We start from the raw sequence: 26,758 nt of genomic DNA, 5'->3' as shown, positions 1-26,758 counted from the left end.
CCAATAATGGAATAACCAGATTTTCATTACTGAGACTCCTGGTTACATCATTATGTAGCAGTGTTTAGCCTGAATCTAATTAAACCTTTAGATCCAACTTTCAATAGTAGAAAATATGGAGGTTATTGTTTAATAACAATCAGAAAAATCCAGAAATTGGGATATTCCTGAACTAGAATCTACCCTGGCCTTTGCAAGTCAGTGTTATATGAAAAATAAAAAGCTTGAGGGTGTGAAGAAATAAGGAGAAACAAGAAAAGGAATGTCCATTCTAGACTAAAATATACTTCAGAGACCCAACAAACAAATGCAATCATGGTTCTCGATTGGATTCTAATCTGAACAATTGCTGCAAAAAAACATTTTGGGGACAAGTGGGGGAAACTTTGGTGTGTTGATATTATTGTGGTTCTATGGGGAAGTGTTCTTATATAACATGCATATCAAAATATTTAGGAATGCAGTGGGGGGAGAGAGAATTGGATGAAGGCAGTCAAAAAGTACAAACAGTTATGTAAGATAAATAAATATTAGGGATGTAATAGTCAACATGAGAAATATAATTAAAACTGCTGTATATTATATATGAAAGTTAAGAGAGTATACCCTAAGAGTTCTCATCACAGGAAAAAAAACCTTTTTTCTAATTCTTTCTTTTATTTTACTTATTATTTATTTAGTCTGTTCCCATGGCATGGTGGCATGCTGGAGTCCCCAGGCCAGGGATCAAACCCATGACACAGCAGTAGCAACTGCCAGATCCTTAACCTGCTGAGCCACCAGGGAACTCCCTTTTCTATTTCTTTAAGTCTCTATATGAGCTTATAGAAGTGTAGAGGTTCACTAAGCTTAATGTGATAATCACTTCATGATGTGTATAAATCAAATCATTATACTGTACACCTTAAACTTATACAGTGCTATTTGCCAATTATATCTCAACAAAACAGAGGAAAAAATATTTAAAAGTGAAATGCCAGGGAGTTCCTGTCGTGGCTCAGCGAATCCGACTAGGAACCATGAGGTTGTCGGCCTTGCTTAGTGGGTTAAGGATCTGGCGTTGCCGTGAGCTGTGGTGTACTTTGCAGACGCGGCTCAGATCCCTCGTTGCTGTGGCTCTGGCGTAGGCTGATGGCTACAGCTCTGATTCGAACCCTAGCCTGGGAACCTCCATATGCCGCGGGAGCAGCCCAAAAAATGGCAAAAAGACCAAAAAAAAAAAAAAAGAAAAGAAAAGAAATGCCAGGATATCTATTAAAAGACTTCAGTTTAAAACAGTGAAACATGTTGGCCTAGCAGTTAAGGACTTGGCATTGTCACTGCTCTGGCTCAGATGATGGCTGTGGCTCCTTGGGTTTGATCCCTGGCCCAGGAATTTCTGTCTGCCATGGGTGCAACAACAACAACAAAAAAAAAAAGTGAAACATATGACAAAATACTAAAATAATTATTAAATCTAGGTAATAGGTATATGGCATTTATTACACTATTCTCTCTATTCTGCACATTTATAATTTTCATATAAGTATAAAAAGTATTTTTAGTATCTAGCACTTGTGAGGGTTTGAAGAAACAGACCATCCCATACATATTGTCAGTTGGAGTATAAATTGGTATAACCTTCTTAGCAGGCAATTTAGAACATATAAATTTGATTTTTAAATATACACACCCTTTGACAGTAATTCTATTGTTAAGAAGCTATTAATGACTGAAGACACAAGTGTAAAGGAGATATTGTAAGGATGATTATAGCATTATTTATAATATAAATTTGAGATAATAGGGAAATGGTTAAATATATTTTGACAAATATTACATATTATTTATGTCAAAGAATACCATATTATTGTTAAAAAGAACAGTGTGGGTGCATATTTACTGGATTGGTTTGCTGAAGCTGCCATAAGAAAGTAACACAGATTGGATGGGAGGCTTAAACAACAGAGACCTATTTTCTCACAGTTCTGGAGGCTAGAAATCTGAAACCAAGTGTCAGCAGGGTTGGTTTCCTCTAAGGGCCCTCTCCTTGGCTTGTAAATGGCCGTCTTCTCCTGTACCTTCCCATGATCATCCCTCTGCACCATCTGTATCCACATTCCCTCTTCTTTCAAGGACACCAGGCACACTGGAGTAGGAGCCACTGTCATGGCTTTTTTTAAACTTAATTATTTCTTTAAAACCCTATCCAAATCTGGTCATATTCTTAGGTGCTGGAAACTAGAACTTCAACATAATGAAATTTTGAGGATACAACTCAGTCCATAACATTTACTGACATAGAAAGATGCTCATGTTTTGTTTTGTTTTGTTTTTTAAATCTATTTACCCTGTGTTTATAATTGTTTAGGTTGGGGAAAAAAAATCAAGGAGCAGACACATTCAGTATAATCTCCCTTTTTTTTTCAAAGTTAAAAAACAATAAAAACAAAACCTCTAATACATGTTTATATGCAGTTTGGGGTGTATTGAAAACATTCTGGAAGGATAGATACCCAGCTGTTAATAATGGTTCCCTGGGAATAAAACTAGAGTTAGGAATAGAAGGGACAGATTTCCACTCTTTGTAAAATTTTTTTTTAACAAATATGGGTTACATTTGTAATTGGAAATTTTTAGTTTAAAAAATACAGCTACAGGAGTTCTCTTGTGGCACAGTGGGTTAAGGACTCAGCATTGTCACTGTAGTGTCTTGGGTCACTGCTGTGGCCCTGGGTTGATCCCTGGACTGGGAATTCCACAAGCTGCAGGCGAGGCCAAAAAATAGTAATAATAATATAGCTACAGTATAGACTCCCCTCCCTCCAAAGGAAAATATATTCTTCATTGAAATAAAGTGTCCTTATTGAAATGGGGGTTAGGGGCTGGTATTTAATCTCAGGTAGATTAACAAAGACACGAAAATGAAAAGAAAACTAAAACTGAGGCAAACTACAAATAACATAAAAGAGAATGAAAAAGTATTGTTCTGATATTGACTTTGATAATTATGTAAATACAGGATTAAATCTGTCTTTGCAACACTTGAGGATTTCATTAAACTAGTAGAATCAAAAGTAGAGTTCACCTTTCATCCAAATTTGCAGCAAGTAATAGCAAAAACTATGCTGGTGAAAAGAAAAAAAGAAAAGAAAAGAAAGAAGGAAAAGAAATATTTCAAAATTAAATACATAAATAAAGAGAAAATTAAGAGATAAGAGTTATGGTCATCTACATAAAGAAGAGTTAAATTTATTGAGTCCTATGTGCCTGGTACTGAGCAAAGGGCTCTACGTTGTGCAGACCACAGAATCAGCCTGCAAATCCTTCTGGTGTTTGTGTTTGAAACAAGGCTGAGCCCTGAGAGAACCCTGTGCAGCTAGCAACAAAGACCTTGGTTAGAAACCTCAAGGAGGGGAGTTCCCATTGTGGCGCAACAGAAACAAATCTGACTGGGAACCATGAGGTTGCGGGTTTGATCCCTGGCCTCGCTCAGTAGGTTGGGGATCCAGCTTTGCCATGAGCTGTGGTGTAGGTCACAGACGCAGCTCAGACCTGGCATTGCTGTGGCTCTGGCGTATGCTAGCAGCTACAGCTCTGATTAGACCCCTAGCCTGGGAACCTCCATATGCCATAGGTGCGGCCCTAAAGGGACAGAAGGAAAAAAAAAAAGAAACCTCAAGGAAAGGAGACTTTCAGTCTCCTAGTCTGGCAAGACTCCCTAAGCTGTTGGTGAGATGGGGAGAGGTGGCAAGAATGAGCTCTTTGGTGCTTCTGGGCAAGACCACAAGCCCTGATAAGGAGCTCTAAACAAGACCAGGATGCAGCAGAAGGTGCATTTACCAGGGCCCAGCTGTGTACAATTTGTCCTAACTTCCCCTGATTCCTTGATCTCAAGAAGTGGGAAGGGAGAGACCCTGGATGACCAAGACGGTCTGTGTCTGCCAGCTCAGAAGAATGAGGAGCTTGAGGGCTTTTTAAGGTTAATTTCCCTAAGGTCACAAAACTAGAAAGTACCAAAACTAGAATTCGAATTTGGGTCTCCCTGGCATTGAAGCCCTTGATAGCAATTACTATATCCTGCCTGGGATAGGTTTTGCCATCTCCCTACCACCTGCACCCAATCCCTATTCCCAAATCTTGCTAATTTAAGCACATGCCCTATTCCAGAAAGCCACCATTGAGCATCCCCTGTCCCCAGGTTTAGTTGGCCCTCTTTGGGCCTCCCAAAATCTCCTGACCGCATCCCATCACAGACTGTACTGTATTTTAGTGATCTCTCTATGTGATTATTCTTCTTCACTAAACTGAACTTTTGAGAGCAGGAATTAAGTATCTCTAGTGCCTGACACATAGTAGGTGATTTGTTTCTACAACAGAAGAATATCACTTATATTCAATTGTCTCCTCACTAAACAATACATCTGGGAGTTACCTTTTGACTCAGCAGGTTAAGGATCTGGCACTGTCACTCCTGTGGCTCTGGTTACAGCTATGGCATGGGTTCATCCCTAGCATGGGAACTTCTGCATGCTTCAGGCCTACCAAAAAAAGAGAATACCTCTGGTTTTATGCACAACTAAATCACTGAAGCCTACCACAGTGCTTGACACAAATTAGGTTTTCAATAAATATTTTTGAATGAATGATGACTCTGAGTCACATTCCAAGAAAAAGCTTCTTCACATTCTTTTCCTTATAATGACTTAGTGTTTTAAATTATTTCTACCCTTTGACATTTTAAAATTTGTCATCACTTTACCATTTTCATCCTCACACTCACATGAAACACGATTTCCAATATTCAAAAGTGTGAGATTTTCATTGTGTTCTATTTATCCTCCTGTCACAAACTGTGAGCATTCCTATCAACCTCTTCCACTTTAGCAGAACGTCATTAATCAGGGGGAGGTACTTAGAGATGAAGGGAACAGTTAGCCTCCAATCGACAAGCTTGCTCTTCTCTGGGGTTATTGCAAAGTCACACGTTCCTGGGTGTGACCTTCTCAGGACATAATCTCCTCAAGGGGTGAATTGATTAGACTATGACTATGACCTATTAAATTAAAGGTGTGGCATAATGAAAGAGTTAAAATAGTATTTTCTATGCAAGGTTGTGATCTTTTTTAAAATATATGATATAGGCTCTCCTAAGAGAAACAGGAAAACACGTCCCAAATTACCTTCCTAGCAGTTAGCCTGGATTGACAGTCCCACTGAACAAAGGAAGGAACCAAACGCTCCTTGAGACCTATGTTTGCAGCCCGAGCCGGTTCCCCTCCTATGGGCGGGGCACCCGGAGCCTCCGGGACCCAGGGGGAGGGGGCGGGGTGGGGAGGGGGCGGATCCAGGTCTCAAGGGGCGGGGCCACGGCGGGCGAGAGGCAGGCTGGGAAGCGGCGCCATATTGGCGTCGGCCGCGCTGTATTGTCATAAATAGAGCCGGTTTTGTGGTGTCTTCACTACTCGGTTGGATGCCTCGGCCGTAGTAAGTGAGAGAGTAAGAGAGCGAGAAAGCGAGCTGCAAACGAGCGGAGGAAAGTGGACAGGAGGAGAAGGGAAGAGCAAGAACAGGACTCCAGAGCTAAAGGCACTCGCCGGTGAGGGGGACGCAGGAAGCGATGAAAGAGATGTCTGCGTAAGTGTTTGGGGGGCGGCGGTTGGGGGAGAGGCAGAACGGAGTGGGCAGGGATGGTCGGCCCGGGACCCAGCTTTCGTTTCCTGCCCCCGCGTTCTGGCCGGAGCACTGCAGGGTGGTCTCCTTCCCTGCACCCGGCCGGTCGACAAGGGCACCTCCCTACACACTGGGCGCTCACCTGGCACCCTTGCACAGACTCGGGGACTCCAGGAGACCCCCATCTGCGCCTGGCTGCCCCACCTCTGAGGACGCCCCCAAATGAGGTTGCGGCGGGAGAGAGGCTCGTGTGTCCGTAGGGAGAAATTGTCGGTCACAGTCCTGCCCCCAGCACTGTCTGAGCCGGTTTCTGCTCCAGTCTGCATTGGCGCAAATACCATCCCCCTACCTCCTCCTCCTCCCTCTTCATGACCTGCGGTCTCCAGGTCTTCAAGAGTGAATGACCTATCCCAGCCCATGGGTTTCTCTTTAATAAAGGTTGTGCTCTTTTCACCCTCCCCTGGCCTCCCCACCTATCCACCGTGCATCTGCGGGTCTCTTCCTTCTGCTCATACTTGGGTAAGTCAGAAACGGTGTCCTCCTGGCAGGATTTTAAGCTTTTGACATTTTGGTTTATTAGGAAATAATTTGAACATACAGAAAAATGCAAGGAATAGCATAAGCAGCATTTGTGTAGCCACCATCCATCTCTCCCCAAACATAACGTGCTCTGTGTGTGTGTGTGTGTGTGTGTGTGTGTGTGTACCACATCTTTATTTAAAAGAAACCAAGCATAATGAGTATATCTGAAGGATTCTCCTACCCCCTCCTCCTTTGGTCCCATTCACCCCCTCCCCCAGAGTTCCCCACAGTTTTGAATTTTATGCTCATTGCTGCATTTTTTTTTTTTTTTGCTATTGCTACATATGTATGTTCCAAATTGGCATTGTTTTACTTGTTTTTAAGCTTCATATAACTAGTATCACACTTGTCATTCTGCAGCTTCTATAGTGAAACATAGTATCTTTGAGATTTGTCCATGATAATGTTTTCAGCTCTAATTAATTCATATTAACTACTGTATTGTATTCCATTGTAGGGATACACCCTAATTTAGTCCTTTTCCTGTTGGTGATTGTCTTATTTCTAAGTTTTTAATGTTAACTGTGGTAGTGAACATTCTTGTACATGCCTTTTGGTACACTTGAACTAGAATTTCTCCAAGGTGTTTACCTATAAGTTAAAATGATGAGTTGAGGGAAATGTAGGCTTCTGTTGCTTGCTTTTGTTTTCCTGACTAGGTGAGGGATGTTCAGAACCATGGAATTGGAATTTTAGTGCTAGTAGGCCCCTTGATGATCAACTTTCTCAGCATAGAGATAAGAAAGTGGGACCCAAGATTCATAGTTGTATCCATCTAAATGAAAACAATTAACTAGAGTCACAGACTGTGGGGGCTGATTCAAGCAAAGGATGTTAATGTAGGCTTCTCAGGAACAAACATAGTTGTGATTTCTTTTTAAAAGCTAGAATATTTCACAAGGACCTTCTAAATGGGATGCTTTTGTTTCTTTCCTGAGAGGGGGAAAAACAAATGTTTTAGAGTTTTCTTTCAAGTGGCTGACTACTTTTCAGAGATTGAATGTAGATGGTGCTTAAGTCTGCAGGGTGTAGTGAAGGTGGCCCTGGCCCAGCTCCCATTCAGGCTCTTTGCATTTGAGCTGAGTGGTATTGGCACAGTTGTCCTGATGCCAACACAGGCTGCTTTTGGCTTGAAAGACATCCTAACCATGAGAGCTTGAGGCAGTATGAATAGCCCTTCATCAACATAAACACAAAATACTCTTTTTTCCTAAGGTGGGGGGGAAGCACAACTGTTTATGCTAAGTAAACTTTTAAGGTATTTAAATTAGTGGATTGAGAAATTTAATGTATCAATATACGATGCTTTAATTTTTTTCTGCTGTTTCATTTTTCTTCAACAGAAACACCGTGCTGGACAGCCAGCGTCAACAAAAGCATTATGGGATCACCTCTCCAATCAGCTTGGCATGTCCTAAAGAAATTGATCATATTTACACACAGAAATTAATTGATGCCATGAAACCATTTGGAGTGTTTGAAGATGAGGAAGAGTTGAACCACAGGTATGTCATTTAAAAATGTGAAATATTTTACATTAAATTATTTAATTGTTAATTCTATAAACATATATCAAGTACCAATACAAAGGGATACAAAAATGACAAAATGAGAGAAAAAAAGGTGGCCACTTCTGGAACTTATATTTTAGTTGGAAGTTAGAGGAGACTAACAATTAGCCAAATAAAATAAATGCTACATATAACAAGTGCTGCTGGGAAAAATGAAGCTGGGAGTCGAGGTTGTCAGGGAAGGCTTCTTTGGCATTTGAAGAAAATTTTGAAGGTGAGGAAAGAGCTCTATGAATTTGAGGAAAGAGTATTCTAGGCAGAATGCTTGAAGTGGGAGTGTAGCTGATACAGTTAAGAAATACATAGCAGAGTAGCCTGGGTGAGTGAAGCAGAGTGAATAAGAAGAGAAATGTGGGCTTAAAGAAAATGAGGTAGGAAGGAACTTGGAGGGAAAGGTCACTTAGGACCTTGAAAGCCATTATAAAGGTTTTAGCTTTTACTGAGATGGGAAGCAGTTAGTGTTTTGAACAGAAGATTGGCATGATTGACTCATGTTTAACACAGTCATTCTGGCTGTATTGTTGAGAATAGTATGAAGAGAGGTCAAAGCAGAAGCAGGGAAACTAGTTAGGAGGCTATTATAATAACCCAAGGAAGAAATGGTGGTGGCCAGAACTAGGGAGATTGGCAGTGAAGGTAATAAGAAGTAGTAGAATTCTGGACATTTTAATGGTAGGGTTGTTTAATGATTGTGGAATGTGAAGGGGGGAGTGGAACGGGTCAAGGATGATGCCAAGATTTTTGGTCTTAGCATCTAGAAGGATGAAATTCCATTACCTGGGGAAGGCTGAGGGAGAAGCAAGTTTGGACAAATCAGGAATTCAGTTTTTCATGTATTATCTTTAAGATACCTAAATTTTTTTTTTTTTTTTTTTTGGTAAACTGGATTTGGTTATGCTGTTAGTTGCAAGTTTGTTTTAATATCAAATTGCTTTTATTAAGTAAATTTTATAAACACTAGTCAATATATAATGTACTCATTTTTATTATCCAAACACAACTGTCGATGAAAGAATGCTAACCTCTATTATTACCACACTGAATTGATTTTATTCCATAGTAAGGCCAAGAAAGTTGACAGTTCAGTTGGCCTCTGCAGCCTTGTTGAAGGTAATTTTGATTTTTTTTTATTAGGCTTTTTGAATTTTGAAAATAGCTCAAAGAACAAAATACTATCATCACGTTTATCGTCTCTTTGGAACTCTTAGGAACCTAAGAATGCCAAAGAGATGTGCCATGTATCAACAGATGTGATAGCATTAGCACGTGTGTAATATGCTTTTACTCTAGCACCAACACAAAGGTACTGCCTATATGTTTAATTACTTTTTAAAATACTGTTTGTTTTTGGTGTTCTTTGTTTGTTTTAGTCTAAAGCATGTTATTTTTTATTATAGGCTGGTTGTTCTTGGTAAACTGAACAATTTAGTAAAAGAATGGATTTCTGAGGTCAGTGAGAGTAAGGTAAGGCTAAACTAAATTGAATTCATAGTTTCATTATGTCTTGGTCATTAGTCCTGGTAATAAGATACAGGATGAAGGAGTCGAGACTAATCAGAATACATTAAAACATGACTCTTTAATATACTTGGAAATGAAATGATCTAGATAGTTGAGGCCTAAATAAATGAAGATTTACTCCACAGATAGCCAGTGTCTGACTACATGTCCACATAAATGTCTTGCTTGACTCACAAATGTCTTGCTTGGTAGTGGACCAGAATTTAAATACCTGAGATTTTACTTAAAAAGCTAGATTGCAGACTTCTTGTGAAATACCTGGTCTGGCAGCACTGGGCCTTGTCTTTGTGCAAGGCAGGAAGAGGCTTGAATGGAATTGGGCTCCTCCCCTCTAGGGCCTCATGGTCCCCATCATTCCTTGCTCTCTTTGACACAGCAGCTGTCATTTATCAATCAGTGTCTTGTGTTTCTTACGTGTATACTTTCCTCACTTGCATACCTGCGTAGCCCCTGAGACATACGAGTTTGCATGCCCTAATTTGTAATTATTCAACTTTTCCCTCCTCTGGTAGCTTACCTATTTTTCTTCTAAAATCGACTTCATTTTTCTTATACTTTGAATATAATTTAATTTTCATTTGTCTGGGAATCATCACTATGAATAGTATTTTGTTAGCTGTAATAAAATGTCTTTTAGGACATGGTCAACTGAGTAATACTATTTGCCCCTTCGGTAAGTGGTTCAAACTGTGGTATTTAAAAATTTTTTTTAATAGTTTGCCATCTCTTCCTTAACAGCAATCAGCTGAAAGTTAATGTCTGTAAAATCGTTTTCTTCCCAGTAATATGCATCAGTTTAGAAATTAGATAAACACCTGTTAGAATTCTTTCTTTTACAGCTTTTATTAGTTCTTCTGTACCTATGATACATGTATACAGTTGGTTCTTTTAAACATTGGGCTCTAAATAAGGTTATGAGGGACAGTGCTAAGTCTGTAGTCATTGAGTTTAAATAAATGGTCTTTATGGGGTTTACTTTGGCTGCCAAGCGGCTGTCTGGATCATTTCTGAGCTCATAGCAGGGTTTCAATAGTGGAGGTTTTCAGTTAGGTTGAATTCTGAGCAGGTGAGATGCTAGTCATGCATAATTTAAAAAAAAAAAAAAGTTTGTACTTGTTTCTTTGCTACCAGATGTTTAACTCCTTAAGAAAAAGCCCTGTCTTATTCACCTGTACAACTGTAGAACAGAGCTCAGGCATTAAATAAATGTTGGGGAACCTGTTGTCCCTTTCTATAATCAGCTGGTAGTTGCTTTGAGTATGGAAACCAGATACACAACTTGGCTAGAATTATTCTAAAATCAGAGTAACAGGCTCTAAGACTTCTCACCACCTTTCTTTGTGAGGTTTTTGCTTGTATCCCTATTCTAGGATGCGTCAAGAGAAGTCAAGGTTTACTGTTCACAAAAGAGACTAGATTACTTTATTGAGAGATGCGCCTGATTTACTTTGTGGGTTTTTTTTTTTTGCAGCTAAAAGAACAATCCAGTAGAATCTATGTTAAAGGGGTGTTTTTTTGGGGGGTGTGGTTTTTGGAGTTAGGGGGGTTTTTGTTTATTTTAATTATTTAGATTGCTTTTTTCTTATTCACATTAGTGCTTTAATCTGCAGAAACAAGAAATTGGTTTCCATTTAATTTCTAGGCATAAAACCACTGTTAAAAATTGGAGACTTTACCACTGTTTGGCTTTTTTTATTTTAAGCAAAGGAAATAAAATAATTTTTAAATTGGTTTTAACAACTTCCTTCCTTTGCATACAAAGTGACTGGCCATTTTCTATATCATTATAATTTCCTTTCATTTATGCGTATTTTAGTTTGAAAAATGTCTGAAGGATTTGAGTTAGATCAGAGATCATTCATTTTAATATTCTACATGCAATTGGAAGATTTAAACTTTTTTTTTTTTTTTGCTTATACCTGGGGCATGCAGAAGTTCCTGGGACAAGGGTTTGAACCCGAACCACAGCACTGACAACACCAAATTATTAACCACTGACTGCCAGGGTATACCATGGAACATTTAAACTTTAGTCTAGAACTCCAAATCATTTTAGTTAAATGCTATAGTTTGTGGTGAAAATATTTTACTCTGTGTTTCGATTTATCACTTTCTCATAAATCATGCAGGAATCATGCTTTTCAAAGTAGGAAGGTAAACAAAAAGGAGTTTCTCTATTCTTTTGATTCATGTTAGTCATCAACAATTTTACTAACTTTTCTAGTTTTAAAATTATTTGTGGTATTCTTGAAACATTCGTATTTGTTAAACAGAGGAAGTAACAGAATATCCTGTTATGCAGATATTTTTATTCAAATTAATTTATTTAAATTAATTAGCAGATATTATGGGACTAACAATAGGGAAGAAAAAAGTCAATAAATGTAGCATAAAAGAGGTTAGAGATAATAGTAGAGGAGCAAAGAAGGATAAAAAGTTTGTTTTAAGGGGGCTGGATGATCAAAGGAGGCTTCATGAGGGAGTAGAAGTTGAAGTGAACTTTGAAAAATAGGTGGTATTGAGATACCCAGAGAGGATGGCAAGCATTTGAGGCGGGGAAAATGGCAAATGCAATGGAGAGGATACTGTTATGTCACATATTGGCAGTTGGAGCTTCAGAAGGGAAGATCAGGAGACAGGCAAGAAAGATCCATAAGTACATACTATGAGAATCCTTAGGATCTAAGGCTCAGTAGTCAGAGAAGAATGCACTTGCAAGTTTGGAGCAGAAGAGTTAGGCAATAGAGTAATTTAAGAATATCAGTGAGTGATAATAATTTTAAAAAATAAAAGAGGAAAAAAAGGAATATCAGCGAGTGAATTTGTACAAAGTAGAGTAAGAAAATAAAGACTGAGGGCAAGGGGGTAGCTTATGAAACTATTTAATAGCCCAGAATGGTGGCGGGTGGGAGAAAGTGACAATGTGAGGGATATAAACTAAGAATTGGTAAGCCAGAGAAAATAATGACTTACAGATATGGGCAGTAAGGAAAATGAGGAACAGAAATAGAGAAATACGGAGGGATAACTGGTTTATCATAGGGAGGATTTTTTTGCTAGGTTTCAGGGACGGATATTGATGTGGATCAGAAAGTCTGAGTGAAAATACCTGATGTGCAGTTAGAATTGGCTCTAGAGAGAGGTTAGAAGTAGCTTTGTAATTCTGGTAAATTAAAAAGATAAGATCACGTCAAGAATGACCCCACTTTCTTGTAAAAATATTATAGAGCTAGAATTGAGATAAGCATATCTGTCACAAAAACTGAAGGAGAGATGGTATTAGTCAAGGGTATGATAACTGTAGAGAGCTGAAAATACATTAACTTAATAAATAAACACACTACTATATATAAAATAGTTGACCAACGAGGACCTACTGTATAGCACAGGGAACTATACTCAATATTCTGTAATAATCTATAAGGAGAAAGAATCTGAATATACCGAGCTGTACATCTGAAACTAATATGACACTCTAAATCAACTATACTCCAAAACAGACAAACAGAAATTTTGGTAGTTAAGAGTTCCTTGGTGACTGTTAAGAGTGACGGCACCAAAGACAGGCAGTTGGAGGGGACAGGTAGGGTCAAGTGATAAATGTTTTGTTAAGATAGAGATGAATGCATGTATACTGGACACAAATTTGTTTTTCCTTTGGGAATACCTTCATTCAAGCTGCAATCAGAAAAGTTCTGAAGTACTTTCACAAATCTCTGCTCATCAGAGTTGACAAATGCAATATATATCAGTAGCATTTAGGCAATTTTTTTTTATTGAGGTATAGTTTATTTACAAGATTATAAGTTTCAAGTGTATAACATAGTAGTTCATAATTTTTTTTAGTAGTTCATAATTTTTAAAGGTTATATTCTACTTATAGTTATAAAATATTGGCTATATTTCTTATGCTGTACAGTATATCCTTGTAGCTTATTTATACATAGTAGTTTATATCTCGTAATCCTCTACCCCTTTTGTACCCCTCCCCTCTTCCATCTCCCCGTTAGTTTGTTCTCTCTCTGATTCTGTTTCTTTTTTGCTATATTCACCAGTTTTACTTTTTAGATTCCACATGCAAGTGATACCATACAGTATTTGTCTTTGTCCATCTTATTTCGCTAAGCCTATTACCCTTGAAGTCCATCCATGTTGTTGCAAATGGTAAAATTCCATTCTTTTTATTTTATATATATATAAAATAAAAGGTGTGTATGTGGTATACACACCACATCTTTATCCATTTATCTGTTGATGGACACTTAGGTGCTTCCATATCGTGGCTATTGTAAATATGCTGCTGTGAACATTAGGTGCATATATCTTCAAATTCATGTTTTTTTCCTCAGATATGTCCCTGGAAGTGGAATTGCTGGATCATTTGATAGTTATACTTTTAGTTTTTTTTAGCAATCTTCACACCGTTTTCTACAGTAGTTGTACCAATATATACATGCCCACCAATAGTGGACAAAGATTCCCTTTTCTCCACATCCTCGCCAACATTTGTTACAGCATTTAGGCAATTTTAATGCTAAATAATTTGAACAGTTAAATGCCTTTTTAAATTGGTTTATTTTATTTTAGAATCTCCCACCTTCTGTTGTGGCTACTGTTGGTGGAAAAATTTTCACTTTTGGCTCCTATAGGCTTGGAGTACACACCAAAGGTAACTTATTTTCTATGTTTTACCTGAGAAGAACTTTCAGTAACAAACTTATTTGCTATTCATAATTAGGAAATACAGAAGAGGAGTTCCTGTTGTGGGTCAGTGGTAGTGAACCCAACTAGTATCCACAAGGATACAGGTTTGATCCCTGGCCTCACTCAGTGAATTAAGGATCCAGCGTTGCTGTGACCTATACTGTGGTGTAGGTTGCAGACACATCTCAGATCCTGCGTGGCCGTGGCTGTGACATAGGCCAGTGGCTATGGCATAGGCCGGCAGCTGCAGCTCCAGTTCAGCCCCTAGCCTGGGAAGCTCCATATGCCATGGATGCAGCCCTAAAAGGCAAAAAAAGAAAGAAAAGAAAATAGAGAAGAAAAAATGGCTCAGTGGTTAATGAACCCGACTAGTATCCATGAGGACGTGGGTTCAATCCCTGGCCTTACTCAGTGGGTTAAGGATCTGGCGTTGCCATTAGTTGTGGTGTGGTGTACGTTGCAGATGTGGCTTGGATCTGAGGTGGCTGTAGCTCTAGTTTGACCCCAGCCTGGGAGCTTCCATATGCCCTGGATATGGCCCTAAAAAGCAAAAAAAAAAAGGAAAGAAAGAAAATAGAGAAGAAAAAATTCCTATTATCTCATTACTCAGAGCTATTCAGTATTAACGTTTTTCTATACTCAACATACTTTCTTCTATACATATGTTTGTGTATACAAAAAATATAGTATATACCTAATAAGCTCTTCTTGATAAGAAATACTTGGATTTGCAGGGGCTGACATAGATGCACTTTGTGTAGCTCCGAGACATGTGGAGAGATCTGATTTTTTTCAGTCTTTTTTTGAAAAATTGAAACATCAAGATGGCATTAGAAACTTAAGAGTAAGTATCCTCTGTATCTAATTCATTAATAACTGTAAAAGCTAGGACTTATGATGGTTGGCATATTTCTTAAGTTCCTGTATCTTATTAAAATAACAGATAATGATTAAAAACATGAGCTTTTTAATTATGCAGACCTGGGTTGAATCTAGCATCTACCACATATTAACTCAGGATTTCAGTCTCTGAGTCTGTTCCTTTAGCTATCAAATGGAGAGGTAGTGATAACTTTCTCATAAGGTTTTTTGGAGGATTGATGAGATAATTGATATACATCATTTACTATAATATCTGGTAAATGGTCGATGCCTATCAAATGGTGGCTGCTATTATGTATAAAGTTCAATTAGTAATTCTTTATATGTGTATATCTAGCCATTCATTCAGCAAATAAAATTTCAGCATCAGTGATTGATGAGATACTAGCCTTGGTCTCATAAATAAGTAGTGAATAAGATATAGTTTATGGAGGAAGGGATTGGGTGTACTAAACAAACAGGTAGTTTTAATGCAATCTCATATAAGGTGAAGTTCAGAGGATATGAATTATTTGGGTATCTAGAAATGGAGAAGGAGGTTAAGAATTTGTTAGGTTGAGGAATTAAGGAAGGCTCGGAGAAACATTACTAAATCCAGACTGTATTGGGGTTTTCTTGTTTGTTTTATTTTGTGGGGTTTTTTTGTTTTGTTTTTTTGATTACTCATGAGATCTGATATTTTAATTTCTAACACTAGGCCTCTCTGAAAATAATCAGTTTTCAGGAGTTGCTGTTGTGGCTCAGCAGGTTACGAACCCAACCATAATTTATGTGAGGATTTAGGTTTGATCCCAGGCCTCTTTCAGTGGGTTAAGAATCCAGCTTTGCCACAAGCTGTGGTGTAGGTGTAGGTCACAGATGCTCCTCAATCGGGTGTTGCCATGGCTGTGGCATAGGCAGGTAGCGGCAGCTCCAATTCGACCCGCAGCCTGGGAACTTGCATATGCCAGAGGTGTGGCTGTAAAAAGGAAAAAAATAAGAAAGAAAATAATCAGCTTTCAGTTTAAGCTTAACAAATAGCAAGTTCCCAGATGATAGCAGTTCTACCTGAATATTTTTAGGACGATAATAAGTTAGATAGCTACTGTCATGGATATTTTGTGTATCTTAAATAACGCAGTCGCAAAATAGAAGTACTCGCTTTCCTAGAATGAGAAACCAAGAAATTTTCACGTTTTCTATTGGGTTAAAATACAGATTGGGAGGAAAAACTATTCACATTATTGGCATTTGGGAAGTATAGAGAAAGGATTACACCCTATTTATTATAATTGTTTTCTTCTTTTGTAGGCTGTAGAAGATGCCTTTGTGCCTGTTATAAAATTTGAATTTGATGGAATTGAAGTAAGTCTTAAATATTTTTCTGACTTTTCAATTAAAGTATTTAACCCATATGGATTTTTTGTATTTTTTTGGTTCGTTTTTGTGTTTTTTAAAAATTAGGCTTACATAGGCATGTATTTTAAGGAATCAAATACTCTAGTCATGGTGAGTCCTTCCTCACCATGGAAAATGAACTAGCCTCCATCCATACCCCCAACATTTTTATATACATCCTTCTCATTCCCGTGATATCCTAAAATAATCATATTACAGTTTCAGTTGGAGCAGTATTCAGGGTTTATGTTATTGTGATCTCACAAATAATGTTCAGAATTGAGCACGGTATGTGCTGGGTTACTAGTCTTTGCTGTGTGGCTTTTGTTTTCTTGGGAGTTAAATGTTTTGTGTTTTATTTGCTTGATTTTTGTGCTTATGACTTAATTCAAACTCAGTCTCTCCTAGTTGTCTCAATCTCCATTAAATAGATTTAGATTTCTCGGGTATTCTGTCATTATCCTCTTGAAATACTGTCTCACTGATTCTTCTCATCTGTTCTAATCCACATTGATTATTCTCCAAGACTAATATACAGCTGTCATTCTGATAGTTTTCTTCACTCATCCTGGGATTTCCTTCTGCTTCTCTAGAGTTTTCTTCTTTCTTGGCTTATTCTCATTTTAGTGATGCTCATCTACCAGCTTCTTGAAAAAGAGCACATACTCTTGAGATCTTGCATGTTTAAAAACACCTTTATTCTGTTCTCACACCAAATTGATAGTTTGGGTGAGTATGGAGTTCTAGATGAGAAATTATGTTTCTCAGAATTTTGAAAGCCTTGTTTCATTGCCTTCTAGCCTCTGTACTCTGTTGAGGAGTGTGATGCCAGTTTGATTCATCATCTTTTGTATGTGACCTTGTCTTTGGCCACTTGTGTGATTTCCCCCCTGTCCCCCCCCACCCTGGCAAATCTTCATAGTTGTAAAATTCATGGTAGTATACTTTGTTGTGATATGTGTCTTTTCAACCAAATACGCCAAGACACTCAGTAGTTCTTTCAACTTGGAAACGCCTATCCTTCAGTTCTTGGAAATTGTATTAAATTCTATTGTGTTTCCTACCTTTGTTTTCTCACTGCTTTCTGGAACTTCCAACATTTGTATGTTGGAACCCCAGCACTGCCTCTCTTTTTTTTAACCTCTTCCCTCTCACTTATAACCACATTTTCATACATTGTTCTCCTTTTGGGGGTTTTCTTATCATCTTCTAAACTTTATCTTGTTTTCTATTTCTGCTGTCGTATTTTTAATTTCTCAGAATACTTTTTTATTCTCATAGTGTTCCTTTTTACTTATGAATTTATTTACAACCTGTCCTTACTTAGATCTGCTGAGTCTGTTACCATTTGCCCATTTGCTTTCCAGCTTTCATAATTTTTGCTGTCTCCTTTTATTCTCTGACTTAGTAGGTTATGCCTTTAAAAACAAAATTAAAAAAACAAAATTAAATTTTGCTGATGTTTCAGTGGGGTTTCAAGAGGGAATGAATGTAAACGTGTTGGATCTGCCATCTTTATCTAGAAATTCACGCACAAGGGTTTTGCTAAAATTAAAATGCTTTCCCTTAATTTAAAAATTACTCTCCTCAAACTTTGCAGTGATTTTCCAGTGTGACATTGCCTGCATAGGCCTTGGAAGTTTTATAGAACTTCCCAGACTAATAATTAGACCTTTATGTACATTTTTGAGGTGGGAAGAGGGGAGAATGGACTAGAAGGAGAAACAGTAATATTTTTCTCTTTTTTTTCTTCTTTCCAAAGATTGATCTAGTTTTTGCAAGACTGGCAATACAAACCATATCAGATAATTTAGATTTAAGAGATGACTCTCGACTGAGAAGCCTTGATATAAGGTGTATTCGCAGCCTAAATGGTAAGCTTCTTAAAAGAAATCTCAGATATCTGCTTGAAAACAAAAACAAATAGAGATCTTTTTGCATAACTATGAGTATATTTTTTAAGGATTAGACTCAGTTAAAAATGGCATACTTTTCTTTATACAAATAATCTGATCACATTTAAGCATCTCAAAAAACCACAAATTTATTTAAAATGTTTATGTTTATAGTAGTGTTTCTCAAACTTAGTGGTCTCAGAACGCCTTTACATGCTAGACATTTTTTGAGAAGCTCCAGGATTATCTGTTTATGTTATATTTATCTATGTTTATCATAATAGAAATATAAATTGAGGAATTGAAGCATTTATTAGTTCATTTTAAAACAATAATAAGCCCATTATAAGTGAATGTAAATACATTTTTCTATAAGAATGTAAATACATTTTTATGGCTTTTTTGTACTTTTTTAACTAATATTTGACTTAACACAGCAGAGAGATGTAAGTGACTATAAATACATTTTTATGTAAGAATGGCTTTTGCATTTTTGTAACTAATATTTGACTTAATAGAACACAGCTAGATTGTTAATCTGCTTTTACAGTCAATCTCTTGTTAAATTTTGTTTTGAAGCATAGGAAGAAAATCTGGCCTCTTAAAGATATGTAATTGGAAAAGGGAGGCATATTTTAATAGCTCCTTCAGATAATTGTGGATATTCATTGATACTCCACCAAAACAGGACCAGTGACATTTTTTTCTTTTCAAACAACTTTACTGAGGTATAATTATATAAGATCCATCCTTTTTATTATTTTTGTTTTTCTCATTTTTTAAAGTTTTATTGAAGTGTGATTGATTTACAATGTAAAATCCATCCTTTTAAGGTGTACAGTTCAGTAGTCTTAGTAGATTCAAAGAGTTGTGCGCCACAGTCCAGTTTTAGAACATTTTCATCATTCTCAAAAGATCCTTCATACCCATTTGCAGTCTTTCGTTTTCCAACCCCCAATCCCAGGCAACCACTAATCTACTTTCTATCTCTATAGATTTGCTTTCTCTGGGCATTGTATATAAATGGCATCATAGTGGGCTTTTGAGCCTGGCTTCTTTCATTTAGCATATTATTTTTGAGGTTTATCCATGTTTGTAGCATATATCTGTAGTTTTTTCCCTTTTGGTTAAATAAAAGTGATCTTTTAAAGTATTAACTAGGTTATCAAATCTAAAATCATATTTAACTTTTTTGTACTCTGTTACATTAAAAATCTGTTGATCTGTCTTTTTTTTTTTTTTTTTTCTGTCTTTTGTCCTTTTAAGGCCGCACCCATGGCATATGGAGGTTCCCAGGCTAGGGGGGGTCTATTTGGAGCTGTAGCTGCTGGACTACACCATAGCCATAGCAATGCCAGATCTGAGCCATGTCTACAACCTATACCACAGCTCTCGGCAACGCCAGATCCTTAACCCACTGAGCAAGGCCAGAGATCAAACCCGCAACCTCTTGGTTCCTAGTCGGATTCGTTTCCACTGTGCCATTGTGGGAACTCCAGACCTGTCTTGTTTTTGAATGAATCTTTTACCCATGCCTGACTTTATACTATCATGCTTTAGTCATTTGGAAAATACTTACTCACAAAGTTATTTAGATCTTTTCAATATTAACACATTTCATTATAAAATAACTTTTTTAAATCACATTCATTAATATCACCACCAATCTCATCAGAAGAGTCTTGATAAGAAGTACCTTTGTGGTGCAGCAGATTAAGGATTCAGCAGTGCCACACCTGTGGCACAGGTCACAACTGCGTCTCAGGTTCAGTCCCTAGTCTAGGAACTTCCATTTGCCACAGGTGCAGCCAAAAATAAATAGATGGATGGATAGATGAAAGGAAGAAAGAATAGATAGATGAATAAATAAGCCAATCAGTTTTTTATTTTTATTTTTTAAATTTTTTTATTTTTTGGTCTTTTTAGGGCCACATCTGTGGCATATGGAAGTTCCCAGGCTAGGGGTCAAATTAGAGCTGTAGCTGCCAGCCTACACCACAGCCACAGCAAAGCCAGATTGTAGCTGTGTTGCTACAAACTACACCACAGCTCACAGCAATAATGGATCCTTAACCCACTGAGGGAGGCCAGGGATCGAACCTACATCATCTGCATGGTTACTAGTCAGATTTGTTTCCTCTGAACCATGACAGTAAGTCCAAGCCAACCAAGTTTTTAAAAAGAAAAGTCTTAATAAACAAGGTCCTGGAGTTCCTGTCGTGGCACAGCGGAAATGAATCCAACTAGGAACCATTAGGTTGCGGGTTCAATCCCTGGCCTTACTCAGTGGGTTCAGGATCCGGCATTGCCGTGAGCTGTGGTATAGGTTGCGGACTCGGCTCGGATCCCGTGTTGCTGTGGCTCTGGCATAGGCTGGTGGCTACAGCTCCGATTCGACCTGTAGCCTGGGAACCTCCATATGCCTCGGGAGTGGCCCTAGAAAAGGCAAAAAGACAAAAAAAAAGAGAAAGAAAAAAAAGAAAAAAGAAAATGCTATTAAAAAAGAATGTGTTTTATATGTATGACTGAGCCACTTTTCTGTACAGCAGAAATTGGCACAACATTGTAAATCAACTATAATAAAAAATAAAATGAAAGAAAAAAGAAGAGTCTTTAAGTCTTGGGAAGCCAACAAGTTTACAGTAGCAGATGATAGTTGTCCAAAATTCTGATTTTTACTTGAAAGCTCAAATTTTATCATTGGTAACAAATTTGGTCATTTTTTTCCCCTAGAAGTGAGGGGCTCACTTTGTTCATTTTTTAGGAAATGTCTGCTAAATACCCAAGTATGAATAATTAGAGTTGCCTGTCAATCCTTCTTTCAAGTAAAACTGGTGTACCTTGGAAAAAGCAGATAGTTGAGCTTACCTTGAACACATTGAAACATCACAAATGTTCCTTTGCTGTTTTCTAACTGCAAACTTGTGGTAAAGATAATATTGCTTACTAATACAGTTTGTTGCCAGGCTTTGATTCACTGCTAAGCTACCACGGTTTTACCCACTACTGGTTTGGCATCATGAGTGCCAAGGTTAACACAGCGAAACAGGCAAAGCATTACTTTTTTTTTTTTGCATTACTATTATTATAGAATTACTATTGTTTTAGAAGTAGATTTCTGTAATCGATTTATAGAAATTTTAACTAATAGATTCAGTTAAACTATTTTTAACTAAATAGATTCCCAAAGTCCACTGATAGCACTTTGAGAACCACTGGTTTATAGTGTTTTATTTACCTTAATTGTGTTTTGCCGTACTTGCAGAGTACAACGGTAAATCACTGTTTGTGGATAAGGTTGGCACTAAAGCAATAACAGTTTTATAACTTGGAAGCATTTGATTTAACAGTAAAGCTAAAAGTGGAAAAAAGCTAAAAAGATATTCAGACTCATCTCTTATTTTAATATTGGCTGTATTACCCATGCATGTGCTGTTTATTCTTTATAAGCAAAGTAATTTCTCATATGCAAGTGCTAAATTTAAAGTACATAGAGAAATTAAACCTCACATTTTAATGTCTTTGGTCTTTTTAGCATTTAAGAGTTGATGTTAGAAGGATTTTTTTGCATGATGAATATGAATGCTTTGTTTTTCAGGGTGTAGAGTTACTGATGAAATTTTGCATTTAGTGCCAAATAAAGAAACTTTCAGACTCACCCTAAGAGCAGTCAAACTTTGGGCAAAACGTAAGTATCCCAAGTCTTTCAGTTTGCATTTGCATTATAAAACTATAATCTTCGGTTGCTAAGAGAGCACTTATGGAAACTCCTGGACCTGTTGATACTGTGGGGGATCGAGGTCCATTAAGTTTTAGAAAAGCTGTTTCTTTTTCAGGGGCAGTGCTTATGGTGCTCTGCTGTGTGACTCTCCCTTCTTTTCTCATGGATGAAAACTAAAAGCCCCTGGCTGAGCATCTTAGGTTTTAGCCAGAGAGTCAGAATGAGTTAGAACTTGAAGAGTAAAACCCTTGCTCCTCTTCGAGATCTCTATAGCAGGATTGTCTTACCTTTGTCTCCCTGTCACCAGCAAAGAGTCTGAATGTTCAAGAAATTTACTGAATGAAGAACCTAAAGTGATGGTTTTAACCTTTTTGTTTTTCATCTTATAACACTCTTCTAATAAAGCCTTGAACTGTACTAGTTTATAGGATGTGGTTCATAAAAGACCCAGTCCTGAGCTGGCACAGCACATTTTGTATTATTTGTAACACATTGAAGTGTTGCACTTTTGGTACTAGGTTTTACATAGTCTAAAAGAGTGCTTTCCAATAAAACTTTCTGTAGTGATGGAAGTATTTCATATCTGTGCTGTCCAACACAGCAACCATGTGGTTATTGAGCACTTAAAATGTGTACCTGAGGAACAGAATTTTTTAATTTTAATTACTTTAAATTTAAAATTAAATAATATCTAAGAAGTGAAAACATAGGTCCTCCCAAAAACTTGTACACAGTTGTTTATAGCATTATTAATAATGGTCAAAGAGTGGAAACAGCCACAAAATATGGCGTATTCATAACATGGAATATTATTTGGAAGTGAAAGGAATGAAGTATCAATATGTGTTGATAGCATATGTGAGTGTTGGAACTATTGTGTGAAGTAAAAGAAGCCAGTCTGCATATTGTATAATTCCATTTATTTGAAATGTTCAGAATAGGCAAATCTGTAGAGATAGAAAGTAGATTATTGATTGCCTAGGTCCAGAAGGACTGGTGGAAGATTGTAATTATGTGATGGTTTAAGTTTTCTTTTTGGGGTGATGAAAATGCTCAGAGTTGATTTCAGTAATGATTGTACAACTCTGAATAGACTAAAACTCATTGAATTTTATATTTTAAACAGCTGAATTTTATGGTATGTGAATGTTAGCTCAATAAAGCTGTTAGCAAAAAAATATATAGCCACATGTGACTTGTGGCTACCATATAGGACAGGACACATCCAAAAAGACCTTAAGTGGGAGTTCCCATTGTGGCTCAACAGTAAAGAATCCAACTAATATCCATGAGGATGAGGGTTTGACCCTTGACCTTGATTGGTGGGTTAAGGATCCTGTGTTGCCCTGAGCTGTGGTGTAGCTCCAATTCAACCCCTAGCCTGGGGATTTCCATATGCCACAGCTGTGGCCCTAAAAAAAAAAAAAAGACTGAAAAAATAATAGTAAGACCTTAAGCAAGTAGAATTTGTCCTTGCGCTCCATTGTATAATCAGGATAAAGTAATTTGCAGTAAAGGGATGTCATGAACAATTTGGTTTTCCTTACAGATTAAATTAAATACCATGTCTTGTCAATTCTTAGATGCATGTTTTTCGTATTTAACGTATCTGAAATGATATTTTGTATTTTTTTCTCTTGCTTTGTGGGATACAAAATAATTTGTGTAATAACTGAGGGCATCTTAGTTTTGATGAAATATGGTAATACTTTTTTATGGATTGTTCTAAGAAACAGTCATATAAGAAATGGCTGGAGTTCCCTTTGCGGCCCATGGATCCTGACTAGGATCCATGAGGATGCGGGTTTAATCCCTGGCCTTGCTCAGTGGGTTAAGGATCTGGCATTGCCATGAGCTGTGGTGTAGGTCGCAGACAACGGCTTGGATCCTACATTGCTTAGCTGTGGCATAGGCTGGCAGCTATAGCTCCAATTTGACCCCTAGTCTGGGAACTTCCATATGCCATGGATGCAGCCCTAAAAAGCAAAAAAAAAAAAAAGAAAAGAAATGAGTAATACCAGGAGTTCCCTGGTGGCTCAGTAGGTTAAGGATCTGACATTGTCACTCTTGTGGCACAAGTTCAGTCTCTGGCCTGGGAATTTCTGTATGCCACTCCTGAAGGAATAAAAGAGAAAAGAGAAAAATGAGTAACATTAATATTGTATTTTACGGAGACGTATACAAATTTTTGCATAATAATGAAGTTAGTCCCCAACTGTACACTTGATTTTAAAATGCCCAAAAATATGATTACGGTAGTCCCGTCTTACCTGCCATTATGGTTTCCACAGTTGTAAATACATGTAGTCATCTACAGTGTGAAAATATCATGTAGAAAATTCCAGAAACAAACAATTCATCAGCTTTAAATTGTGTGCTCTTCTGAGTAGTGTGATGAAATCTCTCATCATTCTGTCGAGGACAGTAATGGTATTGTAATATTTGTGTTCACATAATTCTTATTTATTTATGGGCCCAAAGTGCAAGCAAGAATAGTGATGCTAGCAATTCGGATTTACCAAAGAGAAGCCTGTGAAGTGTTTCCTATAACTGAAAAGATCAAAGTTCTCAGTGAGGAAAGGAAAAAATTTAAATGCTGAGGCTGCTAGGATCCCTATAAGAACAAATTTTCTATCATGAAATTGTGAAGAAGGAAAAATAAATTCATGCTTGTTTTGCTGTCCCACCTCACACTGTAGAAGTTACGGCGACAGCTAGTGATAAGTACTCAGTTAAGATGAAAGGGGAATTAAATTTGTATAATAAGATATTTTGAGACAGAGAGACCATATCCACATAACATTTATTTTAGTGTATCATAATTGTTCTAATTTTGTTATTGTTAATTTCTTACTGTGCCTAATTTGTAAATTTGTAAATTAAACTGTATAAATATATCAGTATATAAACATGGTACTGTGTTTTGGGCATCCACTGGAGGTCTTGGGACATATACCCCTATAAGATAAGGTGGGACTAGTATGCCGTTGAAATTTTGTTTCTTGCCTGCTTGTAGACCTCCCACATATCTTTCCTCCTCCCTTTGATTTCTCTCTCAACCATAGATAGTGAAAAGTGGGAAATCCAGTGTCATATCCATAGAGCCCAGTTAAGCAGTCAGAACTGAGGCAAACTGAGATGTCTGTTTTGGAGGGCAAAGTAAGGGGTAAGATGAGCAGCTTAGGGTTTACTAATCTTGATTTTAATGTTTCTATAAGGAAAAAAAAGTTCTAAGCAAATCTTGGGAGGGAAGTTAGACTCTTCCTTATACTTGAATATCATGGGTAGTAGGTCCTAACCATAATTAATAACTTAATTTTCTAGGACGTGGTATTTATTCCAACATGCTGGGATTCCTTGGTGGTGTCTCCTGGGCAATGCTGGTTGCAAGAACTTGCCAACTGTATCCAAATGCAGCAGCTTCTACTTTAGTTCATAAGTTCTTTTTAGTTTTTTCTAAGTGGTAAGTGTTCATATGCATATTTTCACTGCTTACTAACCTCAGCCTATATGTAAATTTGTTTGGAAATTTAAGAGCTATGCATAGGCTTCTTCTGTTGGCTTACATTTCTTTTTTTCTTTCCTTTTTTTGGGGGCGGGGTGTTCTTTTTAGGGCCGCACTAGCAGCATATGGAGCTTCCCAGGCTGGGGGTTGAGAATCAGAGCTAGCTGCTGGCCTGTGCCACAGCCACAGCAACGCCAGATCTGAGCTGTGTCTGCGACCTACACCACAGCTCACAGCAATGTCGGATCCTCAACCCACTGAGCGAGGACAAGGATTGAACCCAAGTCCTCATGGATACTAGTAAGATTCCTTTCCACTGAGCCAAGACAGGAACTCCTACATTTCTTTTTAAGTTAAATTTTCAAACATCAAATTGGAGGCAATGATGGGACATCAGATGATGCTTTCTTCTGGGGAGTACAATGTGGGCCTTTAGCTTGTGCGAAATGGTCTTTGCCATTTACTAGCTGTGTGTAAGGTAGATGGCAATCTCATATATAAAATAGAGATGATAATCATAGCTACTGTATGGACTTATTAGGAATATTTTCAGTAAACGTTAGCTGTTGGTGTTATTAAATTATCAGGGTTAAATCCATGAAAGCAAATGGAGGGGGAAAATTCAGGCTTAAATTAGTTCTAGCTAATGGGCACAGTAGTATTGGTCCTTTTAGAGAATACTACTTTAACATAAGCAGCTTTTTCTTCTATATATTTCCTTCCTTTATCTGCTTTTTTTTTTTTCCAATACCAAATGCCAAAAACATTTGCTATGTGAAAGTTGGAGCAGAGCTGACTCTTCATGATTGTAACATTTTATATAGTTCCTGAAATAAGGTCTTATGTGAGTTAATTTGCCTCTTTCACGTTAGGGAATGGCCAAATCCTGTGCTGCTGAAACAACCAGAAGAAAGCAATTTGAATTTGCCAGTTTGGGATCCTCGGGTATGTGACTTCTTATGACTTTTCATTAAAACTTTCAGGAAAATGATTCTATAAGATATAGTCTGGTTAAGAATAATTCCTCTTGTCCTTGCTCATCTTCCTTCTGTGTATCTATAGTCCTTTCTCTCTACTGTATATTTTGGTGCAGATGGTTTGTATCTCCAATACCGATCTAAATGTTATGTCATTAAAAATCGCCCATCTAAGACTTGATGAGTGGTGTATCAACCAGGATGTCATAATCCATTGTTAAAAACTGTCTTACCAGTTACTGATAATAGTTATAATACGTAAGTATATAAAAGATTTATTTTGCAGTGCAGTTTAAAGCAGATTCATGGTTCCAGGATAGCATAACTCTCACTCACCTTGCAGTTTTATTTGCTTTTAGAGTGAGTGCTTA

General features: G+C 37.4%; 1 protein-coding gene across 2 annotated transcripts in view; it reads left to right on the top strand.

The window, feature by feature from the left end:
• Positions 1–5,365: 5,365 nt before the first annotated feature.
• Positions 5,366–26,758, top strand: part of PAPOLG (poly(A) polymerase gamma) — a 35,385-nt gene continuing 13,992 nt past the window's right edge. For both annotated transcript variants that reach the window (XM_047782019.1, XM_047782017.1), the window contains exons 1-10: positions 5,366–5,616; positions 7,578–7,739; positions 9,203–9,269; positions 13,914–13,995; positions 14,765–14,874; positions 16,203–16,256; positions 18,052–18,163; positions 21,783–21,872; positions 25,230–25,368; positions 26,283–26,355. In XM_047782019.1, coding sequence (XP_047637975.1) covers positions 5,600–5,616; positions 7,578–7,739; positions 9,203–9,269; positions 13,914–13,995; positions 14,765–14,874; positions 16,203–16,256; positions 18,052–18,163; positions 21,783–21,872; positions 25,230–25,368; positions 26,283–26,355 — 906 coding nt within the window. In that variant the 5' untranslated portion in view covers positions 5,366–5,599. The remainder of the gene's footprint in view (positions 5,617–7,577; positions 7,740–9,202; positions 9,270–13,913; positions 13,996–14,764; positions 14,875–16,202; positions 16,257–18,051; positions 18,164–21,782; positions 21,873–25,229; positions 25,369–26,282; positions 26,356–26,758) is intronic.

Source organism: Phacochoerus africanus, chromosome 5 (assembly GCF_016906955.1).
Source record: "Phacochoerus africanus isolate WHEZ1 chromosome 5, ROS_Pafr_v1, whole genome shotgun sequence".
NCBI classification, from domain to species: domain Eukaryota; kingdom Metazoa; phylum Chordata; class Mammalia; order Artiodactyla; family Suidae; genus Phacochoerus; species Phacochoerus africanus.
The sequence above is the reverse complement of the archived record's forward strand: the minus strand, read 5'-3'. Positions and strand labels throughout refer to the sequence as shown.